At 37.1% G+C, this 27,077-nt stretch overlaps 1 protein-coding gene across 7 annotated transcripts in view; it reads right to left on the bottom strand.

Moving 5' to 3' along the window:
• Nucleotides 1-27,077, bottom strand: part of VAV3 (vav guanine nucleotide exchange factor 3) — a 393,845-nt gene that overhangs the window by 152,092 nt on the left and 214,676 nt on the right. For all 7 annotated transcript variants that reach the window (XM_035252253.3, XM_017974986.4, XM_009001808.4 and 4 more), the window contains 6 exons: nucleotides 26,097-26,192; nucleotides 22,636-22,704; nucleotides 20,826-20,912; nucleotides 15,763-15,848; nucleotides 14,083-14,215; nucleotides 13,588-13,697 (listed from right to left, as the gene is read on the bottom strand). In XM_035252253.3, the coding sequence (XP_035108144.3) occupies nucleotides 13,588-13,697; nucleotides 14,083-14,215; nucleotides 15,763-15,848; nucleotides 20,826-20,912; nucleotides 22,636-22,704; nucleotides 26,097-26,192 (581 nt within the window). The remainder of the gene's footprint in view (nucleotides 1-13,587; nucleotides 13,698-14,082; nucleotides 14,216-15,762; nucleotides 15,849-20,825; nucleotides 20,913-22,635; nucleotides 22,705-26,096; nucleotides 26,193-27,077) is intronic.

Below are 27,077 nucleotides of genomic sequence, written 5' to 3'. Positions count from 1 at the left end.
TCAGGTCGATTTTGGTATGTAGGAAACACTATTTTGAAGCTACCTAGTTTTTAAAATGCACTGACAGCAACAGCTTTAATTTAAAATGCCCGTGTTCAATATGTCAAAGTTCAAATACTCTCTGTGAAGAAGCTTTAATGCATATATATTATTAATGTACTATCAGAGGACAGATCCTGGAGTTTATTCTGACCAACAAGTCATTAGTCAAAGACTACATAAGGCAAATTTGGTATGATAATAGATGAGAGAATTTTGTTTCTGGTTGCTGTTGTTATCCAAGGGAGAAGAAAGAAAAATGCAGGAAGTCCATAGTTTGAGGTTTGGGGATAGAAAACTTATTAATAAAATATAAGTGTTCTTCCTTACCAGCAATTTGAAGAAGAAACTCTGAAGAAAGGAATGGGTAAAGCATATCCTATGACATGGTGCACTGAGGGAGCATGGCAGAATCCCTGTTCTGTGATGAGCTGTGTGGCTCAGGCAAGTTACTTACATTTCTGATTCTTAGTTTTCTCCTTTGCTAAAACAGGGTAAACTGTTCCATCATGATTTTGTGAGTAGTTAACAAGATGAACATCCAAAGCATAGTATCGTGCTCGGAATACAATGCTAACATCACCAAATATAAATTATCTCATTGCAATGATACAGGAAAGATTGGAAACATAATAAACACAAAATTTATCTTTGCCATAACAAACTGTAAAGAGTATTGTTTTTACTGAAAAATGTTATTTTAGAGATCATTAATGTAGGGCGTTGTGGCTTCTGAAATGACCTTTCTTTACTCAAAGAGCTGGCTGCTTTGTACAGACAGTGGTGTTACCGATAAATATCAATAAGCGGACAGGAGTAAACAGTCAGGAACCACCACCGACCAATGGAACAGTCTGGCTACTTTGAGGCCAAAATCTGAGCTCCCAAACTTCAGTGTTTTCTTAGGGGAACATGTTTAGAAGAAAGGTGCTGTTTTAATAAGTGACAGGTCAAACACGTGGTTTAGATACCACTTCAAATGTGGTTCTCTCTAGGAAGGAGAAGCTAGTCAACGCTCAGTCTAAAGTGTATCCTGAAGGAGAAGATGACAGCATTATTATACTGTGTTCATACCTTCAGCAACGTATGTAATAAACATCCAATGTTACCAAAGTTCTGGATAAAAAGAAACACATATTTATTTAATACTCATCTGAATCCACCCTGATAACTGGCTGGTGCTTATTCTCAGACCATGAGGCTTTCCTTCCCAGGTCCTTTACCTCTAAAAACAGAACTGAAACTCTGAAACTGAAATCTTATCTAAATAACTGAGAGAAGAAAACATCACAAAACCAAATAAAATCAAACCTTTGCATTAATCATATCCTGTGATGAAAAAATCTTGAAATAAATTAACTTGTAAATTAAGATTTGGTTGACTTTGCTCTAAAGAACTTCTTTGAAGCAAAAATTATCCTTACAGATGGTTGTTAATAATATACACAATGTTACTTATTATTTGATTTTGTAAAAATATCAAATTCTTATCCAACAGCAATCATTAAAAAGTAAATGGAAGTATTTAAACTCTAAATTGTATTTTTCATCAAGTGAATAACATACTACACAGGAATACCTCTTGCTTACAAAACAAACTGAAAAGGAAACTTTCCTATTTAGAGAACAGTAGGTGTTCTTGCTACAAATGAGACAGTGTGGTATGAGACAAAAAGCCCCAGACTGAGATTCAAGCTCAGCCTCTGTCACTTGCTAAGGAAATAAAAAAATACTTAAGCAGTCTACTATTTTCTCATTTTTAAAAAGGTATAATACCTTCCTAGCTACCTCACAGGACTCTTTAAGAATCAGATTGGGCCTTATCCAAAAATGCTTTGGAATCTGTAAAGCACTATATAATAGCAAAGAATTATCACTACATGCCATTAGACTCTGAATACTCTAACATGAGGTTATTAAAATCTACAGCCATCCTGAAAATACTGAAAAGCAGAATATTAAAATGCTATGCACAATTCAATCAGAAGTCTCCAAAGTGATTTCTAAACATCTCAAAAAGATAAACTGTTCTATTTAGCTGTGTGTGTGTGTGTGTGTGTGTGTGTGTGTACAACAGCATCTAGCTTTCATTGTACCTTGCCTATAATTTTGAGGTGAAATTAAACTTTCAATGTATCTACACTTTTACCTGATCCTGATTAGCAATGGTAAGCTAGGTTAATGAAAGAATCTTCCTAAACTAAATAAGTTTCATTTATTAATAAAGAAAATATATTTTAAGCCTGAACTTAGAGGGATAGCTATCTTCATGTATCTGAAAGATTTCCAGGTAAGGAAGAGTTAGACAGGTTCTGTTTGGGCCCAAGAAGTGATATTAGGAAACTATACTTTAACAGACAAGTTTCAACTCATTTTAAGGAAGAATCTTCTACAGTGAAAGCTAACCAAAGATAAAACAAGCAATTTCAGAGGTAAGGAGTCCCTCACCACAAGAGGCGTCCAAGCACAAGATATACTTGGAAAGAAATTATAAAAAAGACTCAAGCAGTGAACTGTTAAAATAGAGGAACTTTAATCTCCTTTTCAGGGAATGTATGAATTTATAAAACTGTATAATTTCTGAGGATTTGATCATAATGAAAAGGTGTTCAGACTCCATGAGAAAAAACAACTATAAAAAATTAATTTTTCTAAATTATTATTGGTGTCAAATGGCATCTTTTTCCTAATTATTTGAAGCAAAAAGCATATATACTTAACTTACAGCAACTTACTTCTAAGTGAAGAGAAAAAATATTCAGTTGCAAATGTCTTTCTTAGATGCCCAGGAGCTGAATAACTCTGAAAATCTGTCCATCAGCATTACATGCACAGGCCCCTTCTACATTGAAATTTTGAATCCCATTCTCCACACATCAAAAGAATATGTAGTAGTATCAACTATTTCATATACCTTGCAATTGATCACTGCTTTGCATAAACATTATAATACTGACTTGAAAATATAAGTCTTGTGACAACGTAAACTTCACAAGAGAAGTAAACTTGTCTATTATTATATCCCTAGTGCCTAAAACACTTTCTGGGCATGTATTGCGAAATGCACAAGTTTCACAACAAAAGACACACATGCTGCAGAATTTAAAAGAAAAATTTAAATAATCAGAGGTCAAACAGAACAGTGTTTCCAAGTATTATCCTGAAGCTCGGGCTCCACTAGACAAGAATATCTTCTTGAAGTTTACTTTCTGTAGTTCATATGATTTCTCCCATTGTTTCCATTGCAAGGATTACCAGTTTCCAATTGCAGCTTATTTTGTGTTGTATAGCCCAAAGTAGTAAGTCTTATGATCTAATCATTTCTTATCAAGAAATAGCCTAAAATCAGTGCATGTGACACTGTTAGATTTAGACTTACAGGTTAAAGCTTGCTTATTATCATAGAACTCACTGTAGTGAAGATTTTATCATTTACTTAGAGGAAACCATACTAAGTTGACTTAGTACAACAAACAATTCCAAAACAATCTTACTCTTTGAGTAAATCTCTACACTACCCAGACAAGCTGGAGACACTAATTCAGCTCACTAATTTTATTTGCATTTAGTTTTAACCAGGATAATGCTTATTTGTCGACGAAAATTGTGATATCTGTCCTTTGCTCTTCCTCCTGCCTGTGACTTCTCCTTCCTCATTAGCATGTTCAAGAATGCCAAAAAGTGTCAAATATGTATTAAACATAACCAGAGAAAAAGGAGAGTGACTGATCCCCACAAGGCAATAACAAAACAAGAATACTATTTAATTTTTACTAATGCTTTGTCATGCATGAAATACTTTTGCATGTTTCTGGATCAAACAGGCTACTGAAAGACTCTATTTCATGACAGCTGTGATTTTTCTGAGCACTGTCCCGTGTCCTACTTCCTTTTATTGCTGCCAGTATAGTTCCCTATCCTGACTTAACTGCCAATTTTGAAAGGTTATAGACAATACATTAGATTCAGGGAGAGTTGAGCTGGCTTCAACTTGGGAGATTAATGTGAATAGGTCAGTACCATGAGACTCAGCACAGCCCAGAGGCAATGGATGGTGCCGGCATGGATTCCACACCCATAAACAAATTCTTCACATTAAAAACTGATCATGCAAGCATTTTAAGGAGGAAGAACATAAGGTTTTTAGATAAAATGATTTTCTCAAGAAAAAACAACACATGGGGCAGACAAAGGGATGGTCGATAGACTGATATTTTGGCCATTATGCCAGTAAGGCTTCCAGTTTCCAAACAGACACTGACGGGCTTTGGACGCTAAGAAAATGCCAAAGTAGGTGACAAAAGTTCATCCCCACATCCAGCTCATCCAAGAAGGCGCCCCCTCTAGTTAACTCTTGACACCACTACAGGATTCCTCTGCCCCTTCTGGTTTTCCTTAGTAAGCTCTCCAGGGAAGACATTTCAGAATAAATAATGGCCACAAATGGTATTGCTGCTGCTGGGAAGAAAATGCATCCAGAGCACAAAGAGAATGACTGATTAAAAAATGCTTCTTGGCCAGGAGTGGTGGCTCACGCCTGTAATCCCAGCACTTTGAGGGGCTGAGGTGGTGGATTATGAGGTCAGGAGATGGAGATCATCCTGGCCAATATGGTGAAACCCCGTCTCTACCAAAAATACAAAAATTAGCTTGGTGTGGTGGCTGGTGCCTGTAATCCCAGCTATTCAGGAGGCTGAGGGAGGAGAATCGCTTGAGCCTGGGAGGCAGAGATTGTAGTGAGTCGAGATCGCGCCACTACACTCCAGCCTAGTGACAAAGCGAGACTCCATCTCAAAAAAAAAAAATGCTTCTTATTGATGTGGCTGACTTCTGAGTAGAAAAAAACTTACCACATGGCTGCTACTGGCCTGGACTTTGTGGGACCTGTCCTTTTCAATAAACCATGCAATAAAACTTAATGAAACTAGAAATTGAATAGATGTAGTCTGGTCTTTGAGCAGATATTTTTAATATTCAATTAGGCAGTAAAAAAACAATAGTGACAAATATAGATAATTCACCCAGGTTTATTATTTTATTTGGTGGAGTAAAAAGCATTTTGGAGCTAAATCATCATGATAGCCTAAACAGGAATCACTGATACAAAAAAAAAACAAAATAAAACAAAATCACACTTCCACAAAAGGTCACAGCATGGTTTCATTACAGGTGAGATCATTTTGTGGTAACATATATTCACTCATTCTCTAGGCTAAAGTCATTTTATTTGTGCTCTGAGGCAGGGGTCACTAACTAGAGCCCATCGGCCAAATACAACCACCAACTGTTTTCCTGGAACACACCGTACTCATTCATTTATGTGTTACCTATGGCCACATTCATAGTTAACTATGACAGAGTTGAGTAGCTCTGACAGAGACCATATTGCCTACAGAGCCTAAACCATTTACTCTCTGGCCCCCTACAAAAAAAGGTTGCTGGCCCTTGTTCTAAGAGATGAAATTTGTTGTCTCAACAGAAACTTATTTATACATTTGAGAAGATCCAAACCAACCTCCTGATTAAGAAAATGAAAAAGAGGAGAGAGAGGAGGAGAGAGGAAGGGAAGAGAGGACTAGCAGTACTCATAGTAGTAGTAGTTGTTTTTAGGCCTGCTTTAGAACTCTGACAGCTTCATGCAGATACTGTAGGCATCTCCAACTGGGCGAAAATATTAACAAAGTGAATCTTTTAAATACTCACAGTTGAATGTCAAATTTGTTGCCAAACCTTTAATAATAGAAACACGGGTCTTTCAAAAATTAACAACAAAGACGAATTTCTTTTGAAACACTCACTGGAGAGCTTGATTTTGAATAATGGGTAACATGACATGGCTTTATACCTCTAAATCCTCAGGATGGGTATGGGAGGCACTCTGTCTGGCCTGACCAGTCACTCCCTAAAGGGATGGTGAGGTGAGGAGTGCTGGTCCTCTGCAGGGAGCAGTGCAGGGTGGGGAGGGTCACGCTCCAGTTGCTGCTAAGGGTGTCAAAGACCAGTGAAACAGCAGAGGGAACAGGTGCATGACATAAGCCCCACCCCACTGTGACTCCTTTTGGCATCCCAAAAAATAGACAAGTGAATGGATTTCAGATGGAAAATGGAAAAAGAGTGGATCCTTTCTCCTGGGTCTGAAGGTGGGGAAAATTAAAATACATGCAAACACACACACACACACACACACAATGAATCAAGAACATGGACGGAGAGAGAAATGTGAGAATGCAGGTGGGCTTTCAGCACCTCAGACCCCAGAACTGGAATCTGGACTAACCTCTGTCTATAACTCCAAGGAGCAAGGAGGCTCCTAGTACCACATGAGTTGCATATTATTCTACAGTTTTCAGTATACAAATGAATGCAATCAGTGCTCCTTAAAAGACAGGCCAGGAAATATGAGAATTGCCCATCCTGTTTGGTTTCAAAAATTTTATCCAAGCAATCCAACTACTAGAAAGAAACATCTGGAAGGAACAGCATCAGGTTAGGTGTCTATAAAAATGCCTTAGCAAAATTGCAATTGCAGAGTTGAAGGCTTACATAAAAGAGAAATACTGATCTATAACATAAACTTCAAGAATTTCAAAAATCTAATGCTGCTGGTAGAGAATGTTTTCAACAACTCCTACCTAAGGATCCACACTACATAGACTTCTTACCATACTGGAAAAGGTCTCTCCCCCAAAGGGCTATTGTAATATTTTGTCAGACAATAAGAATTCCACAACTCATCAAGTTTTTTTTTTTCATTGTCTTGGTTGTCAGAAAACTTACAGAGTAAAATTTCAAATGTACAACAAAAATATGACATGGTGCTAGGACAGATCATGCACATGAACAACAGGGACGAGGTCCCTGCCCTCATGCAAGAAACAGACATTAAACAGGCAAACAGATGTAATGGCAAGCCCATTATTCCACGAGCCCAGGCAGTTCAGTCTTGGACCACTAAAGGTATACCAAAATAACCAAAAAATAATTTCATCCTTTACTTAGCATTTCAAAGAACATCAAGGAAAGATAAATTGAGACTTCAAACACCTGCATCTCAAAAGGCCCCTTCTCCTTCCCAAATCCCTCAGATTCCATAGCTATCCCAGAGCCTCACTCACACCAAACCAAACCCAACACTTTCTTTCCACACCCAGATCCATGTGGCTTTCTTTTCCCCGTTCCCACAGCTCTAACCATGTGGTTCAACTTAACTTCTCTTCTCATAAACAAAACAGAATCCTTATTCTTCAGGAGAGAAGAGAAGTAAAACTGAGCCGACAAGGAACAGATTCTAACAAGCAGAGGGATTGTTGGACTATGAGAAGGCAGTAAACAGCATGCCTGGATCATTTTTCTCTGGCAATATAAATACAGTTATGAGAGAATACAGGAAAGGTGGTATTACTCACTTAGCATAGGGGTGAGGAGAGATCTCCTTCACAAATTAACATTTACAGCCAAGGCCTGCAGGATATAGAACCAGCTATCCAAAGAACAAGAGGAAAGATGAGGCCAGGCAGGGAAAGCTTATATTTGAATATCTGAGGCCTGGACATCTCTAAGAACTTAAACTTACAATCTAACTAGAGCAAAACGAGCACAGGGGAAACTGATGGGAAATGGAGCTGGGAACACTGGTGGGATAAAACCATGCAGGGCCTTCTTCTACCCTAGCAAAAACTCTGATATTATAGCAAATACTATAAATAACCAACAAAGCTTTCTAAGTGGGGCAGAATACCATCAGATCACCCTGATGCTTGTGAAGAAGGACTGGTTGGGAGAAGGCAGGGAATGCAGAAGCTAATGGGTCACGCAGAAGACACAAACCAGAGGGTGGCAAGGGAGAGTTCAGGCAGGTGTTTAGATTTGATGTGCAGAGATTGGTGAGAGACTGTTTACAAGTGGAGGGAAGGGGCTGTATCAAGTGTAATTCTTGGGACTCCATATGTTGATCCTTAAGTAAATGGGGTTGAAGGAAGAGATGATTTGAATAGAAGTATCAAAAGTTCAGTCCTGAAACATAATCCATTATATACTAATGGAACATGATTAGATTTAGAAATAATAATATTTAAATTCAGTTGCAACAGCTTCCTCATTGTTATATGCCCAGGGCTTCCAACAGTGTCTAGCAACAAAGCAAGTGCCCAATAAATATCTGCAGAATGAATAAAATTTCCTCTGGTAATTATCTCTTTGGTATTTAAAATATCTGAGCAATATCTTTAGATTAAAACAAATTATGTTTGATGAAATATAAACCTAGATTTGAAGTGTGAGAAACAGGCTGTTTTTATCATATAAACTACGGAAAGTTAACTTCAAGAAGATACTCTTGTCTAGTGGAGCCTGAGTTTGAAGATAATACTTGGAAACACTGTTCTATTTGACCTCTGATTATTTAAATTTTTCTTTTTAATTCTGTAGCATGTGTGCTTTTTATTGTGAGTGACTTCAAATTCCTTCTGGAAGTAGATGGGGAATAAATTAGAAAGAAACACTGTGCCTCAGATTAAATGTGATTTGTGGAGCTTAAGGGCTACAGGTTACATTCTGACTCCCTGCTCCATCCCAAAAGGGAAGCTCCTCCTCTCAGCGCTCATTCTGGGAAATGCAAAGATCAGGCAGGGTCTGCCCCTCCAGATGACCAATAAGATAGTGCATCCTGGTCCCAGAGTCCCGCCCCAGCTCTAGAATCTCCATCGCCCATTCACATTCTCTTCTTCCCACTACCATTAGTCCTTGTGTTTAAAAGATACACATCCTGGGCTAATACTCCAGTAGACATGCCCAATGTCTACGCTATTTTTGCTTAGGTAATCCATGTAGAACTGTGCCACACACTTACTACACAGTCAAGCAATCTTAGATAGTCATAGTAGTGACGGCATATGCATCTCAAAGGGGCTCTCTTCATTCAAGGGGGTAAATGCAAATTGCTAGAATTTCAAGAACTGGGCCGAGGTTGGTCAGAAGAAATTTTGGCAAGAGGATCTTTCATTTCCCTTCAAAAAACACTTATGGAGGCTGACTCTGAATCTACCTGTTTCTACCATATCTGATGCTTATGGTATGCCTCTTATTTTATCTTTTCTTTTGTTAACTTGTCATTTAAATAACCTTTTTTTGCCATTAAAAGCAATGGCAAAGCTGCGATTACTTTTGCACCAACCTAAATACAATTATGCTTCTTTGATTTATTTTTTTACCCAGCTTTCACTTATTCCTGGGACATTTAAGAAAACTTTCTGATCACTGGATCCTATTCACAGGGAGAAAACAAAAACAAAAAATACATATTCCAGTTATAGATGCCAAGAAATGGGTCCAGTTGCTTATTTCAGCATCCTTATAGATCAAGAAACTCCTGTGAACTGAGATCCTCAACTGTACTATAAATGATACAGCATCAAACTTGTAGAAATTTGCTCAAATGCTCCTGTGACTGCTAGTTTCCTGAGCTACAAAATGGGTGTGACAAGGTTTATTAATTTAAATCTCACAGAAAAACCCATAAAAGCAAAATGGATATATTTGATTTGGGAAAAACATATCCATAGCTTCTTAACAAAATTGTGAACATTGCTATAGGCAGTTAGATCCATATTTTCCAGCATCATTATGAAAACCAGCTTAACCCAATAAAACTACTTGCCATCCTATTTCACAGATGACTAAATGGAATCGTGAGAGACAGTGGTAAAAAAAAAACCTTTTTAAATAAATAAAAGTAAGCAATGTATATCAATCAGCCTCTTAAAGATTTAAACCCATTCTTTAGATTAGGGCCCCCAGAACGACAGCCCTTGCACTCTTATTTGGTCTGTTTGAGTCCGTGACTTTCCCAACAACCTCAAGAACAACAGTCCTGCTACCATTTCTCATCAAAAAGGGCGGGGGGGGGAGTCCTCCTGCCCTATCCAAGTGGGTCACTGCTGCTTTTCCCTTTGTTCAACCTTTCCTATGGAGGTCTGCCAGGTTCTAATGCGGTTCACTGCATATTTTAAATGCTAGAAGTGGTTATGGCCAAAAAAGGTCAGGGAAAATGACTGCTGAGCAAGGATGGGCATGTGCTTGAGAGAGATAGAGGCTGAGATGTAGGTCACCTCTGGGAAGAAGTGTTCAATGGATACTTATTGTTTATTATTGTTCATGCTTTTCCATGGCCTTATTTAATGTTCTAAATTAAGAGCCTTAATTTAGAGGCTTAACATAGTATTTCAAGTGCCTTAACAGTGATTTTCAATAATTTTAAACAAAACTGATCCAATCCTCCTATAAACAGCAGAATTGCTGTCTTCTGTAAATAGAAATGGCAAACATTTCAACACTCTTAAAAATATCAGCTCCTTTGGTTTCCCTCCACCCTCTCACCAATGCCTCCCTTTCCTTTTCAGAATTCCTTCAAGCCGTAGTCCAGAGTGCTCTAGAAGAACTCAAGGGACTCATGTTGATACTAAAGACACTGGGAAGAAAACACCCTGTGGAGATACACAAGGCTTGCTGTTCTTCATGCATTGTCATGAATGCTGCGGGATTTATTGTTTTTTTCTCTGTGACTTATCAAATAAGAGTACTAGAAGGCCGGGCGTGGTGGCTCACGCCTGTAATCCCAGCACTTTGGGAGGCCGAGGCGGGTGGATCACGAGGTCAAGAGATCGAGACCATCCTGGTCAACAAGATGAAACCTCGTCTCTACTAAAACTACAAAAATTAGCTGGGCATGGTGGCACACGCCTGTAGTCCTAGCTACTCGGGAGGCTGAGGCAGGAGAATTGCTTGAACCCAGAAGGAGGAGGTTGTGGTGAGCCTAGATCGTGCCATTGCACTCCAGTCTGAGTAACAACAGCGAAACTCCATCTCAAAAAAAAAAAAAAAAGAGAGTACTAGAAATTTAATACTGGATAAGCAGCAAAATTTGAACCATAGGCAAAATCAAACTTCAGGATTTACTTATATTATTCTATTTTTATGAGCACCAGACGGGCAAAAGCTGTCTTACAAAGCTGGAAGCAGACATTATCAGGGCCTTCCTACCTTACGAACTTCAAAAGTAAAGGAAATAGAACAAAGGAATATTCTGATGCCTGATCAGATTTTATTTTACCATATATAATATAACCCTTATTTATAGAAGCCCTCAACTTCAACTCTGAGAAATTCTCCAAAAATATACTTCTAACCTGTCACTATCTGCATGTACGTTCAACAGAACTCTAAAATACAAAAGCTACTTCTACTGGCGTGTTATTATATTGCTGAGGTGCTCTAAAAATAATGAAAGATTAAGAATCCCAGGTTCCGTGCACGTGCTGCAGCCACCCTTATTGTGGTGGAACAATTTAAATCCATACATATTCATATATGTATAAGCCTGCAAGGCAGTGGTTGCTAGTTGCCTGCAACTACCCATTCCTCCCTTCTTCCATAGTAAAAGAACCTTAATTCTTAGGCAGTACCCTACCTAGAATAAATGTTTTATTTTCCAGCCTCCCTTGACAGATGTGGCCACATGACTACACTTTGGTCAGTATTATGTAACAAAAGTGGGTGGTATTTCTACAAGGGACACATAAAAGTGAGATTCCTTTCTGGTACCTAGAACATAGAGTTTAGACCTCCAGCAGCTATCTTAGACTACAAGGTCATAAGCAGAGAAGCCAAATGATGATAATAGCATTTATCTTATCAAATCTCTTTCTCTTTTTTTAAGACAGAGTTTCGGGTTACCCAGGCTGGAGTGCAGTGGCACGATCTCAGCTCACTGCAACCTCCCCCTCCTGGGTTTAAACTATTCTTTCTCAGCCTCTTGAGTAGTTGGGACTACAGACATATGCCACCTGGTTAGTTTTTGTATTTTTGGTAGAGACGGGGTTTCACCATCTTGGCCAGGCTGGTTTCGAACTCCTGACCTCAGGTGATCTGCCTGCCTCAGCCTCCCAAAGTGCTGGGATTACCTGTGTGAGCCACCACACCTAGCCATCAAGTCTCTTATATACAAAAATGAACTGTCTGTTTTATGGCAACTGAACAAAATAGTGACTGATATAGGTCTATCATATAGTCCAAAGAACCTGCGTGCTCTGGGACATGAAATTCAACTTTGCTCCTCTGCAGAAATTCCTTCACTCATCTAAAGATTATATAGCCAAAACAAACTCATCAAAAAATACTAGCCTAGCATATAAGAGTAAAGGCTAGAGAGCAGCTCTGTCTTTGCATATTATCACTAACCCCAGCATCCTATCACTTCAATTCCAACTGTTCAACTCCAAGTGACTTCCTAAAAAGAAAAAACAGTATATTGGAAGATGCTATGTCATTTTATAAGTACTCATAAGTATACTAGGATCCCAAATGCAATTATTATTAATAATGGCAATAACAATGGATATCATGTATTGTTCAATACCATATGGCTACTATTATACTATTTGGCTAGCACTCTGCTGATATATGTTAACTAGAATTTGAAATAAATATCATCCCTATTTTACAGATGAGGAAACTGAGGCTGTGAGAGGTTAAATAATTTAGCTTTCATCACGCAGCCAGTTCATGGCAGGGATAATAGATGAACAGAATTGACTATAAGCTTAAATATTTTGGCTATAGAATCCTGTCTCTCAAAATAGTAGATAAAATAATCTTGAGAATCTTTATTTTCTTATTTTCGAAGCCAAAATAAAACATCCCATTCCTACCTCTAGTTTACATTAACATGAGCATTTCTTAAAGGAAAAAAACTGATAGAATTTGTCAACAAATGGTAAATAACCTTAGAACCCAAATAAAACAAATTCCAAATGTAGTTTTCCTTAATTTCACCTTTTTCTAACAGTTTTATTTCAGGGTATTGTATATATTTCCACAGAAAGGGTCATTGTGTACCTTTCCATCATTAAACATCAAAACAAAAAAGAAACACCATAATAACATATTCTTGGTTATTACATCTGTATGCCATTCCTTTTGAAACAGGGTTGATTTATTTTCCACCTCTTCATTGATATGAAACTAAAAAACACTGAAAGAAATCAAGCCCTTAAAGCATTCCTTAAATACATGAAGCATTTTAGCCAAGATTCAAAAAGAGTTAAAACAGAGAGAATAATTCAACCTTTCTATTAAAAATAAGATATATATATTTACATGTCTGTCTGTGTATGTCCACATGCAGGTATTTCCTTTAAAGATACATAATTAAAAATACAGTTATTACATTAAAAGTTTATATCATCAGAATAATATTTTCTTGGGCTGCTGAAAGCTAAAGAACTAAAACATTCCTATAAGAAAGTCAAACAGAAGATTAGAGCTCCCTCTTTCTTCTTTTTGAAGGAATTCAACAAAACTCCTCTCCTAGGAGACCAAAGTTATCAAGCAGCCAGCAGCCGAACAGCGCTCATGCTCAGAGCAAAACGTTTCCCCTGTCTCTGCACACATTACACATGCTTCAAGCATTCGAATACACTTACTGGTTGTTCACTATTCATAAGTTATTTAAGTAGTAAAAATAAAAGTACTTTTAAAAACAGAAATACTCACAAAGCCATTTCAAACTGCTCCAGCCATTTCTTCTTCAAATCTTTTGTTTTGCAATAAAATTCTAACCCATTTTGTCCTTGGGTATGGATGAGGTAGAAGCCATAAGACCACTGTTGAAATTAATATTCTTTAGAATCATATGTATCATTAATAGCATTATGTTTCTAAATTCACAAAAATACCTCCGTAACTGCCCAAAACCCCCTCATAATATTATCAACATACAAACTGAACAATCGCGCTTATTGTAGTCAACTTCACATTTACAACAATTTCTATTCCAAATGCATTTTACTATCTGGATCCGTAGGGCATTAGAAATAATCAGATCAGCTGTGGCATTATCCAGTTATTTCTCACAAAGGCATGTACCTGATCAATCTCTAGAAACAAAAACATCTGGAGGGATAAGCCACATCTCACATTATATTATGATACTTTTCCTGAATATTCAAGGTTATAAGTAAATTACAGTTATTAATTTCCAAAAGTCACCTTTTTATTTTCTTTATCAGTTGTAGGATTATTGGCTATCTTGTACTGCTGAAGATCTATTATTTCCTTCATTTCATAGTTATCACCCTTTCTCTTACATACGATCACTGCCAGATCAAATAAGAAGATATGCCTGTGAAAGAGAGATTGATTGATTGATTTTAAATGGTTTAGAAACATGTGCATTAATTTTTTTCTGGTAAGATATAATTAAAGCAACCAAATGTTTTTTTCTTTGCATTAAAGACAATAGGCAGAATCACACACTGAAAAGAATGGGGGATTTGAGGTTATAAGAACTGTCTGTATCCTGGAACTTCCCTTTACCATGTAAATGGCATCACTGTACCTTAGTTCCCTCATTTTAAAAACGGGCAAAAATCATAATAAGAGTAATATGCACACTGCAGAGTTGTTGAAAGGGCCAACTGAGGTAAGCCATAAAGTTTTTTCATGAGCACATACCTTTGTTTTTTATTTAAAAGCTAAAAACTTATAGAATACATTAATGACATCAGTAGCAGCTTCTACTGAAATTACTAGGAATCAGCCAGAATGTCTTGAGAAGTGTTGTTCATCCCTTTCCCAAACAGGACTCAATTGAAATCCCCAAGACCACATCCATTACCACATGGTAATGGGTAGATACCATTACCATCTTCATTTTGCTGGGGAAGAAACTGAGGCTGAGAGAAGCTAGCTAATTTGCTAAAGGTCACACTGCTAGCGAGGCATGTTAACAGGATTCATAAACAGGTCTAATTTCGGAAGCTGTGCTTTTACCCTCTATGTTGTTCCTCATGATTTAGTTGACCACTTAAAAACACAAATTGAATGGTTTCTGAGCAAAGCATAAACTGAAAAAGTTACGGTGAAATTTCCATGTTAATATTTCTTTTTTCTTATAAGAGCAACGTAACTTGGGGGAGAAAATAAACTTTATAACCATATCTTCCAATACCAATACTTGTGCATTTTTATAAATTCTCAGTGGTTAACACACATACTTTTTTTTAATATACACAATGATAATGACACATTCACAGGGCTATAACACTTGCATCACTTTTAACATCTATTTCTCCCAAAGAGGTTTAAAGGACCGGTAGAGCCAGGGTATCAAAGTGGAAGCAAGAGCTGATGCTGCCCCCTGCTGGCTTTCTCTTCTCCAAAGACTCCAGAAAATGATCGTCAACCACAAAAAACATCGGTTTGAAGATCAAATATATACATAATCAATGATTCTGGGCCAAGCTTACTAAACTTCAACGACTACATCTGCAAATTTCCCTCAAGAAAAATTACTACATGATTCTCACGTAGTCTTCTTTCTTAGGGCATTTTTCTATTATTTTTAGTTATTTAAAAATACATTCCAAAAATTCGATTATGATTTTATGGTAGTTATCTGCTGTTACTTTATCTCTCTTCTCACTTTAACGTATCCTAGCTGATCATCTATACTTGTTAATTCCTTAATAACTTAAACAAATTAATAGATACCAGAACCCAGAATACCTAAGATAGTCTACATTTAAAAATTTTAGCAATCATGGGTTGGTCTGTCTCCTTGTATTTCTTCCCTTTTTCCTCTACTTCACACTGGAAGAATTGTTTTTAAGGTCTTCTCAGTTTTCTGACATGAAACTTATTTTCAAAATAGTATTCTTCTTTTCTCACCTTTCTTGTTTTGTATGCTTGTCTAGAGTGGTTATTCGAATTTCACCATCTCCCTGAGGTCGTCCAAAAAGCAAAACTGGTTGGTTCTAAAATATAAAATGTACATGTCAGAGTTTTTCATAATCACATGAAAATAAAAACAAATATTAGTAGAGACATTTGGTCAGGACAACTACCTTATTACATTACAAATTTTAGCATTTTTACATTTTTTAAGTATACTCACTCTAAAAAGCTCAGGTCTACATGATAAACCAGTCTGTCCTCTGTAATCCCAAGGGGTATATTAAGGACATCAATTGATTTTAATTAGTATATATTCTTAAAGGGGAAATTAGCTATGAAAAGAAAGACTCAACTGGAAGAATCCAAATTATGAGACAGTTCCGGCAACTAATATTTTTTGAGCATCCACTATGTACCAGCCACCGTTACAGGTACAGGGCAAAATGATACAGACAATGCCCTCATGAAGTAGACTGCCCAGTAGAGGAACAAATATTACAGAAGCATGCAATTACAAATGCACAATTGCCATGAAGGAGTACAGAAAGGGGGGCCTAATTTGGTCTATAAAGTCCAGGCTGGCTTTCTCGAGCTAGGACCTCAAGGATGAAAAGCGTGGACTTAATGACTTAAAATAATGAGCTATTTCCCTAGAAACTGATAATTAAATTATTATTATTATTATTATTATTTTGAGATGGAGTCTTGCTCTATTGTCAGGCTGGAGTGCCGTGGCTCGATCTTGGCTCACTGCAAGCTCTGCCTCCCAGATTCAAGTGATTCCACTATCTCAGCCTCCTGAGTAGCTGGGACTACAGGCACACACCACCAAGCCCAGCTAATTTTTTCTTTATTTATTTAGTAGAGACGGAATTTCACTATGTCGGCCAGGATGGTCTGAATCTCCTGACCTCGTGATCCACAGGCCTCAGCCTCCCAAAGTGCTGGGATACAAGGCGTGAGCCACGGCACCTGGCCAACTAAATTATTTTTAAATGTTTATGAGCACTTACTGTACATGCTAGGGGAAAAAACAAGTGACTGAAAATCACTACCATCCAGAAATTTCATTTTAATCAAGGACAGAGATATGTGATTAATTAACGCTATTATAAATACAAAATAAATGTTTCCTATCAAAATCCCAGCCATGTTTTCTGCACAAATAGAAAACTCCATTCTAAAATTCCTGTGGAATCTCAAGGGATTCTGAACAGTCAAAACAATCTTGAAAAGGAACAAAGTTGGAGGTCTCACAATTACTGACTTGCTTCCAAAACTTATTACAAAGCCACAATAATCAAAATCATGTGGCAGTGGCATACAAACAGGTATATAGACCAACGGAATAGTAGAGAGCCCAGAAATAAGCCCTCACAGTTATGGTCAAATAACTTTCAGCAAGGTTAAGACAGGGAAAAGAACAGCCTTTTCAACAAACGGTGCTGGGAAAACTGGATATCCACATGTAAAAGAATAAAGGTAGATACTTCATTACCTTATACCATTCATAAAGAATAACTAAAAATGTTTCAAATACCAAAATGTAACAGTTAAAACTATAAAACTTTTAGAAAAAAATGGGGGAAAGCGGGTAGGGAGTTGGGGAGGGATAACATGGGAAGAAATGCCAGATATAGGTGATGGGGATGGAGGTAGCAAATCACATTGCCATGTATGTACCTATGCAACAATCCTGCATGTTCTGCACATGTACCCCAGAACCTAAAGTGCAATAAAATATGTTAAATAATAATAATAATAAGGCCAGGAGCAGTGGCTCATGTCTGTAATCCAAGCACTTTGGGAGGCTGAAGCAGGCATATCACAAGGTCAGGAGATTGAAACCATCCTGGCCAACATGGTGATTAAAAAAAGAAAATGGGGAAAAGCTTTATGACACTGGATTTTGCAATGATTTCTTGGAGACTGATAAATTGGACTTTGTCAAAATTAAAACCTTTTGTGCATCACAGACAATATCAACAGAGTGAAAAGGCAACAGACACAAGAAAGTATTTGCAAACCAAGTGTCTTATAAGGGATTGATATCCAGGATATAAATTAAAAACTGCTACACGATGACAAAAAATAACTTGATTCAAAAATGGGAAAAGCACTTGAATAGACATTTTTCCAAAGAGGATATACAAATGGCCAATAAACACACAAAGACGACATTCAACATCATTAATCAGTAATAACATGCAAATCAAAAACACAATGAGATACTGCTTTAAAACCATTAAGATGACTATTATCCAAACAAACCAAATAGCACGCGTTGGTAAGGATATGGAAAAACGGAAACCCTTGTGCATTGGTGGTAGGAATGTTAAGTGGTACAGCTGCTGTAGAAAATAGTAGAGCAATTCTTCAAAAAATTAAACAGGATTACCATACAACCCAGAAATTCCACTTCTGAGTATATATAACCAAAAGAAGTGAAAGCAGACACTTGAATACATATTGGTATACCTGTTATAATAATAACATAACAATATTATTCAGAATAGCTGAAAGAAGGAAGCAACCCAAATGTTCATCAATGAATACAAAAAGTGAGGTATTTATATAAAATGATATATTATTCAGCCTTAAACACATAGAAATCAAAAAATAAAATTTTGACACATGCTACAACAAGCATGAACTGTGAACATTATGCTAAGTAAAATAAGGCAGTCATGAAATGGCAAATATTGCATGATTTCACTTACATAAGGTGCCCAGAGTAGTTAAGCTTATAGAGACAGAAAGTAAAATAGTAGTTTCCAGGGGCCAGGGAAAGAGGGGAATGTTTAATGGGTACAGAGTTTCAGTTTTGCAAGATGAAGTTTTGGATATGGTTACATAATATCGTGAATGCATTAAATGCCACAGAACTACACATTTTGAAAATCATTAGAATGATAAACTAATGCATACATACATATAGGTGTGTGTGCATATATATATATATATATATATATATATATATTTTTTTTTTTTTTTTTTTTTTTTGAGCTGGAATCGGAGTCTTACTCTGTTGCTCAGGCTGGAGTGCACTGCAGCCTCTGCCTCTGCCTCCCAGGTTCAAGCAATTATCTGGCCTCAGCCTCCTGAGTAGCTGGGACTATAGGCACGCACCACCATGCCTGGCTAATTTTTGTATTTTTAGTAGATACAAGGTTTCACCATGTTGGCCAGGCTGGTCTTGAACTCCTGACCTCAGGTGATCCGCCTGCCTCAGCCTCCCAAAGTGCTGGGATTATGTGTGTGAGCCACCACACCTGACCAATGCTATATATATTTTACCACAGTTTTCAAAATGCTACACAGCTGTCTGAGAAATATGCTATGGAAATCCAAAGAGGAAAGACAATAGGAGATTAGGAAAAGTGATTTATTTCAGATGCACCCAGAATAAATTTGACAGGGAACAATAGGAAAAACCATTCTAGGCTCTGAGATTACTACAATCGAAGACAGAACTATAGAAATGTATGGCAAATTGGAAACCTTAAAATATAGCAAAATATCCACAATGTTAAGAGTAAGGGCAGTTATCAGCTGGATGAGTTCAGGAAAATAGCTTAAGTCCAGATCACTGAGAACCTTAAATATCATGCCAAGGAATACTGACTGAATCTTGAAGACAACAACAAAAAATCTTAACAAATTTGAGAGAGTGAATTCAGAAATCCACACTTTGGAACTGCAACTATGTGAAGAGATGATGAGGCTACTGTGACTGGAAGCTGCACAGTCAGCTGCAAGTGATGGTGTCCTGAAATGGGTATGCGGCTGTATGTGTGAAAAGAAAGAGACAGGTTCACAGTGTTTCCGAGAAGGCAGCAATGAAATTGCTCTACCAAAAATGTATCTTAAATCCACTCATCTCTATTTGCATCCTCTCTTGAAACCACTCCAACAGCTTGCTGGCCGGGCTGCCGGCTTACAGGGTCTTCTTGAAATGTCAATCAGTCTGTTGTAATACTCCCTGATAGAAACCTTTCACTAGCTTCCCACTGCCGTCACAGTAAAATCCCAACTCAGCATCTTGGCCTACAAGGCTGTGCTATGCAATTATTGCCCTGCCAACCCCTCACGGCTCAGAGCCTACCATCCTTCCCTTTACTCTCCATTTCCAGCCACTCTTACCTTTCAACTTCTTGAACACACTTGGCTCTTGCCCATCTCGGAACATTTCACCTGCTATGGCTTCTGCCCAGGTCACTTCCCCCCAGATCTTCGTGTGGCTGGCTGCTTCTTATCTTCCAGGTCTCACTCAAATGACTCAGAAGGATTTTTTTCCAACCAACTTATCTAAACGAGGACTCCCCTTATAATTCTCAGTTACAGCAGCCAGTTCATAGCACTAATTTCAATATAGCATTTTTAATTCTGTTTTTTTAGCTGTCTCCTTAATCGTGAGACCATCTTGTTTGCAATTACAGTCCCAGCCCCAAGCAGAGTATCTTGGTCATCATAGTCACTCAGCAAATATATGTAAAACAAATAAGTGAATAGGAAATGGCTGTGTTTATGTATAGGGATGAGGGAAAGAAAAGAAACAAAAACAGAAACCCCATCCTTCCGGGGGTGGGGGAGAAAGAGTAGAGGGGTGGGGGGACTAGGCGAGGAATAGCATTAGGAGAAATACCTAATGTAGTGACAGGGTGATGGATGCAGCAAACCACCATGGCACATGTATACTTATGTAACAAACCTGCACATTCTGCACATGTACCCCAGAACTTAAAGTATAACAAAAAAATAAAATATCACCTATATCTTAAAAAAAAAAATGGACTCCCATGTTTAGATTCAGACTGCCGGGAGAAGAGGCAGAGTGTGACTACAGGAAGAGGGACAAGTCATCACAAAGTCCCTAGACAGGGACAGGTCGCACGTGCCCCAGACACCCGCAATGAACACTGCCAAACACAGGGACTGCAACAACCTCCAACAGAAGACACTTGAAGGTAAACTATCTTCTCTTCAACGACAACTCCTAGAATGCCGTCCAGTGATGTGGGGGTGAGAGGAAGCTGGATAGAAAGATAATTACATACCAAATTCTCTATAGATAGCTGAAACTGTTTAATTTCACGAAGGGTCTCATTATCTCTTTTCACTTCATTCACATATTGTGCCAAGTCCTAGACAATAAAGAAAAGGGTAGAAAAAGAAGGCACACTAAGATGAGAGATGCAGACTGCTTTGAAAGAAAACACATCATTAGTTCCATTAGTGGTAAAATAAACCACCATAACTTTTCAAAGACAATAAAATGAATGCCCAGTCAATCAAAGCTGCATCACAGAGGCAATTTTAAAATGTCTGAAGTACAGCTGGGAAGACTGAAGAGCTGTCATTTGTCACACTGCTGAGAAGAGTCAGGATGGTGTTGCCTCAAAAGACAAAACAAAACATACTGCCATTGAGCAATAAAAAGAAAACTAGGTCAGAAGAATAGAAATTCCAAGCACGTTAATTACTGACCTTGAGAGCATGGTATTTTTACACAGGTTAGCATAAGGGCAATCATGAAGGATTAGCAGGGAGAAAAGTAACCAAAAGTTACATAATGAATTTAGCATGACTTTTTTTTTTTGCAACCAGTTAAAGTCCTCTTGGTTCCTGAGAACATTCAGTCAAGGAAGCCAGCTCAACTTTAAAGAGTTAATCCATTTATGGATTCAGGAGAAGGAAAGGAGAGGTGAGGAACTAAATAGCACAACATGCTGGAACTAAATTTAATTCATGAATTAAAGTGAACAAAAAATGCTGGCTGTGTCTCTCCATGTGCCTTCACCTATTTTAAAACGCCTTTTCTCATATTTGAGGAAACATTAGCTAATCTCTCCATACTGTAACTAGCTATTTTTGTTACATGCGCTCCAGATTTTCCTGTTTTCTGAGCTTTTTCTTTTTTCTATACCCTCTTAAATTCATCTGCAACAGTAGGGACAGAACTCTGCAAAAAGCAATTCCTAACTCTGTTCTAATTGGAAGTCTGACTTTTCATAGGCTAGATCCATAAATGACTTCTTTTAAAACTGAAACTTGGTTTGGCTTTTTAAGTAGCAAAAAAAATAATAAATAATTGTGTGATGTTTCCTAGTGGCAGACAATCAGCCAAACAGCAAAGCTAACACGAATTCTTACAAGGACACAGTTAAGTAATTATGCACTGCTCTGAGCAGGGTCACCTTGCCATTTTGTTTTTAAGAACAAATATTTGCCTATGTTTAAGTTATGGGCAAGTATTATTTCGTTTCAAAGTCACTTTTATTCAACATAATGTGGAAACTGAGGTTTTATATATTCCCCAGTAGGTTCAAAATGTCTGTTTTTATCTATTCCTAGTTCTTGATCTTCATATTTACCTGAAAACCTAACAAACTGAAATTCACGTGTATTAAGCCACAGCAGCCACAAGGGAAAACCTGGCAGATATCCTCATATGAGGAAAATAAGTCACATGGGGTTCTGAAGCCACGCGCTCGCCTGTAGCTTACACACGGCAATGTTTTCTATTAGTCACCATGAAAAGAATGGGAAATAAAACCATTACATTAAATAATTCCTCATGAAATTCACGAGGTTATGAAATTCTTGTGGTTATGAAAGTTGTTATACTTGCATGAAAGTGATTTTAATATATGTCTTAGTATTATGATGTGTTGTCTGACAATTAACTCCATGCAAGGATATCTATTCCAGTTAAAAAAAAATGCAGCTGTCCCCACTAAAAATAAATGTGTATTATACATCAGTATCTTATAATATTTTACATATATATATATATTAGCAGTTTGAATCTTTTGTTTTTAGGCAAGAATAAAAAATACAAACAAGTTATTGATAAATCTGTCCTACCTTCATGGCATCGAGAGCCAGTTTTAGATTCGCCTTCTCAGTCGGATCAGTGGTATGTTTGACCAGTTCCTAGGTGGAAGATATAGTTTAGTACTGCTTTCATCAAATTAAAACTAAGACATACTAAATAAAATATTTTTACAAGTAAACCATTATTATTGGTTTTCTCTCTATAATGTAATAAACCTAATATGCCTGGATCCATTTCCATTCAAACTGTAAGAAGACCAACTAGACACCAAAAAATCATGAGACTCAGTATGAGGCATTTTCTTTTCAAAGATGAATCTGAATTCTATCCACCGACATTACACTGACATTGATCCCCATTGTTATGAAAGATTCCATAATGGCTAACTCAAATCATACGCTTTACTCATCTTGACTCCTGGCTTCTCTACAGCTTTCGATTCCTTTGACTGCATCCCTCCTTTCATTTCAGGGACGTTAGGATGTTCCGTTTCTTGTTGTTATTGCTGTTACAGTCGTTCATCTGTCCATCCCAAATTTCTGCCTGGTCCTCAGTCTTTCATAGTTTCTTATCTGCTTCTTAGAGAGTTATTGTTCCTTGGATTTCCACCCTAGTCCTCTTTTTTCCCATATTTTACATACCCTACAAATTCTATCACAACCACTGTCATAATGTCAGCTATCACTTCACAGGACAATCACTGTCAAATGTATGTGCTCAACCCAAAACTGATGCATGAGTTCTGGACTCATCTGTCCAACTAAATGATTCTACTTCAGCATTTCAAAGGCTTCTCAAATCCAACATTCCACAAATTTAATCCGTCTTTATCCAGAATCCAATTCTTGATCCTGTTTCTATTTTACTGAAAGATGGCACTTCCATGAGTATACTCACTTAAGCCAAAACCTAAAAGGTGTTCCAGATTTGTCCCTGTTCTCTCTCTCTTGTCCTACTGATGTCAACTTTGATCCTGCCCCTTGAAACCATCCTCACCGCCATTAATTAGGTTCAGATCCTTGCCCTTTTTCAAACAGATAATTACTTGCCAAGCACAGTGGTTCATACCTGTAATCCCAGCACATTTCCAGGGTAACATGGGAGGACCACTTGGGTCCAGGAATTTCAGATCGGCCTGGGCAAGATGGCAATACCCCATCTCTATAAAAACCTTTTAAAAATTAGCCTGTAGTCTCAGCTGCTTCGGAGGCTAAGGCAGGAAGGCAGCCTGAGCCCAGCTGCAGTGAGCCATGACTGCACAACTGCACTCCAGGCTGGACAAGAGAGAAAGACCCTGTCTCTTAAAATAAACAAACAAACAACAACAAAAATCAGGTAATCATAATGGTCTCTCCTCACTCCAGTCCAGTCACCCTATTGACATCAGGTGTAGGATTCTCTAATATAAATCAGATCCTGTTTCTACCCTACTCAGACTGCTGTGATGCCCCACAAAACTTCAGGTTGTCACCCATACCTCCTAGACTCCTCATGATCTGAAATCTGCAAAACTTCTCTCAAGTTCTCTTTCCATTTCCCCCCAAACAACTTATATTCTATTCAGACTAAATTAATTACAATTCTTAAAATATGTTCTAATATCTAATCCCATCAGAAATTTTGTTTTTTCTGCTTACAAAGCTCTTTCCCTCTGATCTGCTTATTGATCTCTTACTCTTTCTTGAAAGCCCAACTCAAGAGTTACTCCTCTGGGGGGTCTTCTATGACAGAGGCCTCTGCTCATGTCCCCAGATTCCTTATGGGGAATTACTTAGGCCTTTTACTGTGCCAGTTCTGGACCTTATATGCACCTATCCTACTGTGTTACCTGGGAGCTTACACTTCGTCTCTAAACGATAAACTTTATCAGAGTAGGGTCTGTCGTATACCATGAGTGCCTAATACTATGTTGGCACAGGGAAGCCACTCAAAAATCTTCAATGAACTCAATACTAGTGTTTCTGCTATAAACAGGACCTAAAGACAGAATCTGTTCAATATAATCAATCTGTCAAAATTCTATTCTTTTATTCCTTAAAAGTTACTTTTACTGAATTAAATAAAAATCATTAAAGTTCCCAGTCACCTACTATAAAATATTCTAACTTTGTAAATCTGTGATTTCAAATCATCGAGCGTTTCAAGTGACTTCGCCACTGAAGTACAGGAGTAAGTAAAAAAAAGTCCAAACTGATACTCGCATTTGTTCAACAAATTTATAGACAACAAATAAATTTTACTCCATACTCTTTTGAAATGGAAGACACATTTCTAGAATTTTTATCTACGTGTAGTATACAAAATAAAACTTCTACTATTTTAAAAAGTCATCATGGAACTAAACATACTCTTAAAATTTTAAATATAAAATAACCCAAGAAAAATTAGGGGGAAAAGTTTGCTGAATTTCAAAAAAGTATGGTTGTATTTCATACTTTCATAAGTCTGTGTAAAACCCTGTAAGGACCAAAATGGGTATTTTTTTTTACAAGCTATATCTTCTAAATTCTTCAATCAATATTTGACTGCACGAATGTTACAAAATAAATTATTATCTTATTTTGGTCATGTTTTTAGTTCCAGGATGCCTTGGAAACTGATTGCCTGAGTCGTTCTTATTATTTTTTCATAAAATCCAATTTGATTAAGTTGCTTTGAGTTTAGGTCTCATAAATGTTTTAATGCATTTTTAAGGAATAATCAGGGTTTGAATTTTTCTGATTTCTCAGTAGAACAAAAATAGAGATGACTAATAATTTTGCAGCTACAGTTCAAGAAATTTAATATACAAGATATACAAAGCACAGCCAACACAAAATTATATTTCACATACAGGTAGTATATCTTTTTAAAATGACATTTCACAAGCATCAGCAGAGTTGACAGACTAACACAGTAAGATATTTCTTTGGAGCAGAACTAATGAGTCTCCTGGTATAGCTATCAAATTAAATTTATAAGACTCTCCACACTCATTAGAAGACTAACCGTGGAAACCACAAGCTTTGTGGGTTATAACAAGAAGGACTTCAAAGTAAATGTAGTCTTATTATAATTTAGTAGAGTAGAAAGCAATATGGAATGTGACACAATCTCTTTAGCTTACTGTTATAAGGCAAAAGGTCTAATATGATTAATCTGCCTAAATTCAAGTGCACTGCAACACTGAGATGCTCATAAATGAATACTGATAACTACAGATGACTTGGTTGAAAAAAAAATTTATTTATTTTGACTTGTTTTTAATTACATTCTAGTCAGTCCTGTTTTAAGGACACAAAATGTGATTTATGGCAACTACTGAACCATCTTTGCTAAAAAGAAAAAACTGTCCAGCTGTTCTGTGATTTCCCTCTTAGCTATAATAATAATACAAAATTTTAAGGGGATTGGGCCCAACACATGGAATATCTGCAGTGTAGTTGATGCTTCATTAATATTTCGCTGAGTGAATAAATGGACAATAAACAAACTGTTTTAAGTTACATACCTGGAGGAGAAGGTGGTACTTCAAAACACGTTGCATAGGAACCACAAGCAAGTCTCGAAGAGTAAATTTCCCATTATTTGCTCTTTTGGAGCATTCCTAATGCAATATTTTTTTTAAAAAAACTTTGTTAGGGAGTCACAAAAATTAAAAGCTGCCAAGGCCATAAACAGAACAGTTGTTATACAATAAATAAGTGTGCTTGTTTCCTTAACAATCCTACTCTGTAAATAACAGAAAATATCTTCAATTAAAAAACAAACAAATCCTGTAGTATTTTAACTCCCAATATGAACCAAATAGAACTATTTTGTGTATGAAAATTATTTTCTGTAGTGCAAAAGCATCCCCCCGCCCACCCGCAGGGTCTTCTTCAGTTCGTCTCTATTGCTGTAACTCCCACCGATGTCTCCCAGTGGACTTACAGAACAGGCATCAAGAACACATCCCTACTCATCAAAACTGTCATTAGCCTTCCCACCCTTATGCCTTGGTTTATTCAGCTCCCTCAACTACAATGTGCTTTGTTCAGCCTCCAGAAAAAGGTATCTTCCTGTTTAAGAACTATAATTCTAGGCCTTTTATAATAATTACAATCAAAATTGTGTACACTCTCTGTCTTGTCTTTTAATTATTATCATACATGATATCTCCCCCAACATAATTTGTGCTTTATGCCTCTAAAAAATGTAGTGTTTGCTTAATAAGTATTTACTGAACTGAATGAAATATTTGACTTTAAAACTCTGCTGAAGTATAAACCTACTACTAGACTCCAAGTTTTTAGAAGCCTCAGATTGTATTTGTTTTTTTTAATTTCACACTTTTCTTTCCTAAAAGTTTATTTTAAAATAGTATTGTCTAGTTTGCTCTTTTGATAATAACTATGACTTTGAGAAAATTACTTTGAACTTGAAGTGTCAAAGAATAAATATAAAGCCAAAAGTGGGCCACTCTTGGTGGTGCAACCTTGGACAAGTCACT

The sequence above is a fragment of the Callithrix jacchus genome, chromosome 7 (genome assembly GCF_049354715.1).
Source record: "Callithrix jacchus isolate 240 chromosome 7, calJac240_pri, whole genome shotgun sequence".
NCBI classification, from domain to species: domain Eukaryota; kingdom Metazoa; phylum Chordata; class Mammalia; order Primates; family Cebidae; genus Callithrix; species Callithrix jacchus.
The sequence above is the reverse complement of the archived record's forward strand: the minus strand, read 5'-3'. Positions and strand labels throughout refer to the sequence as shown.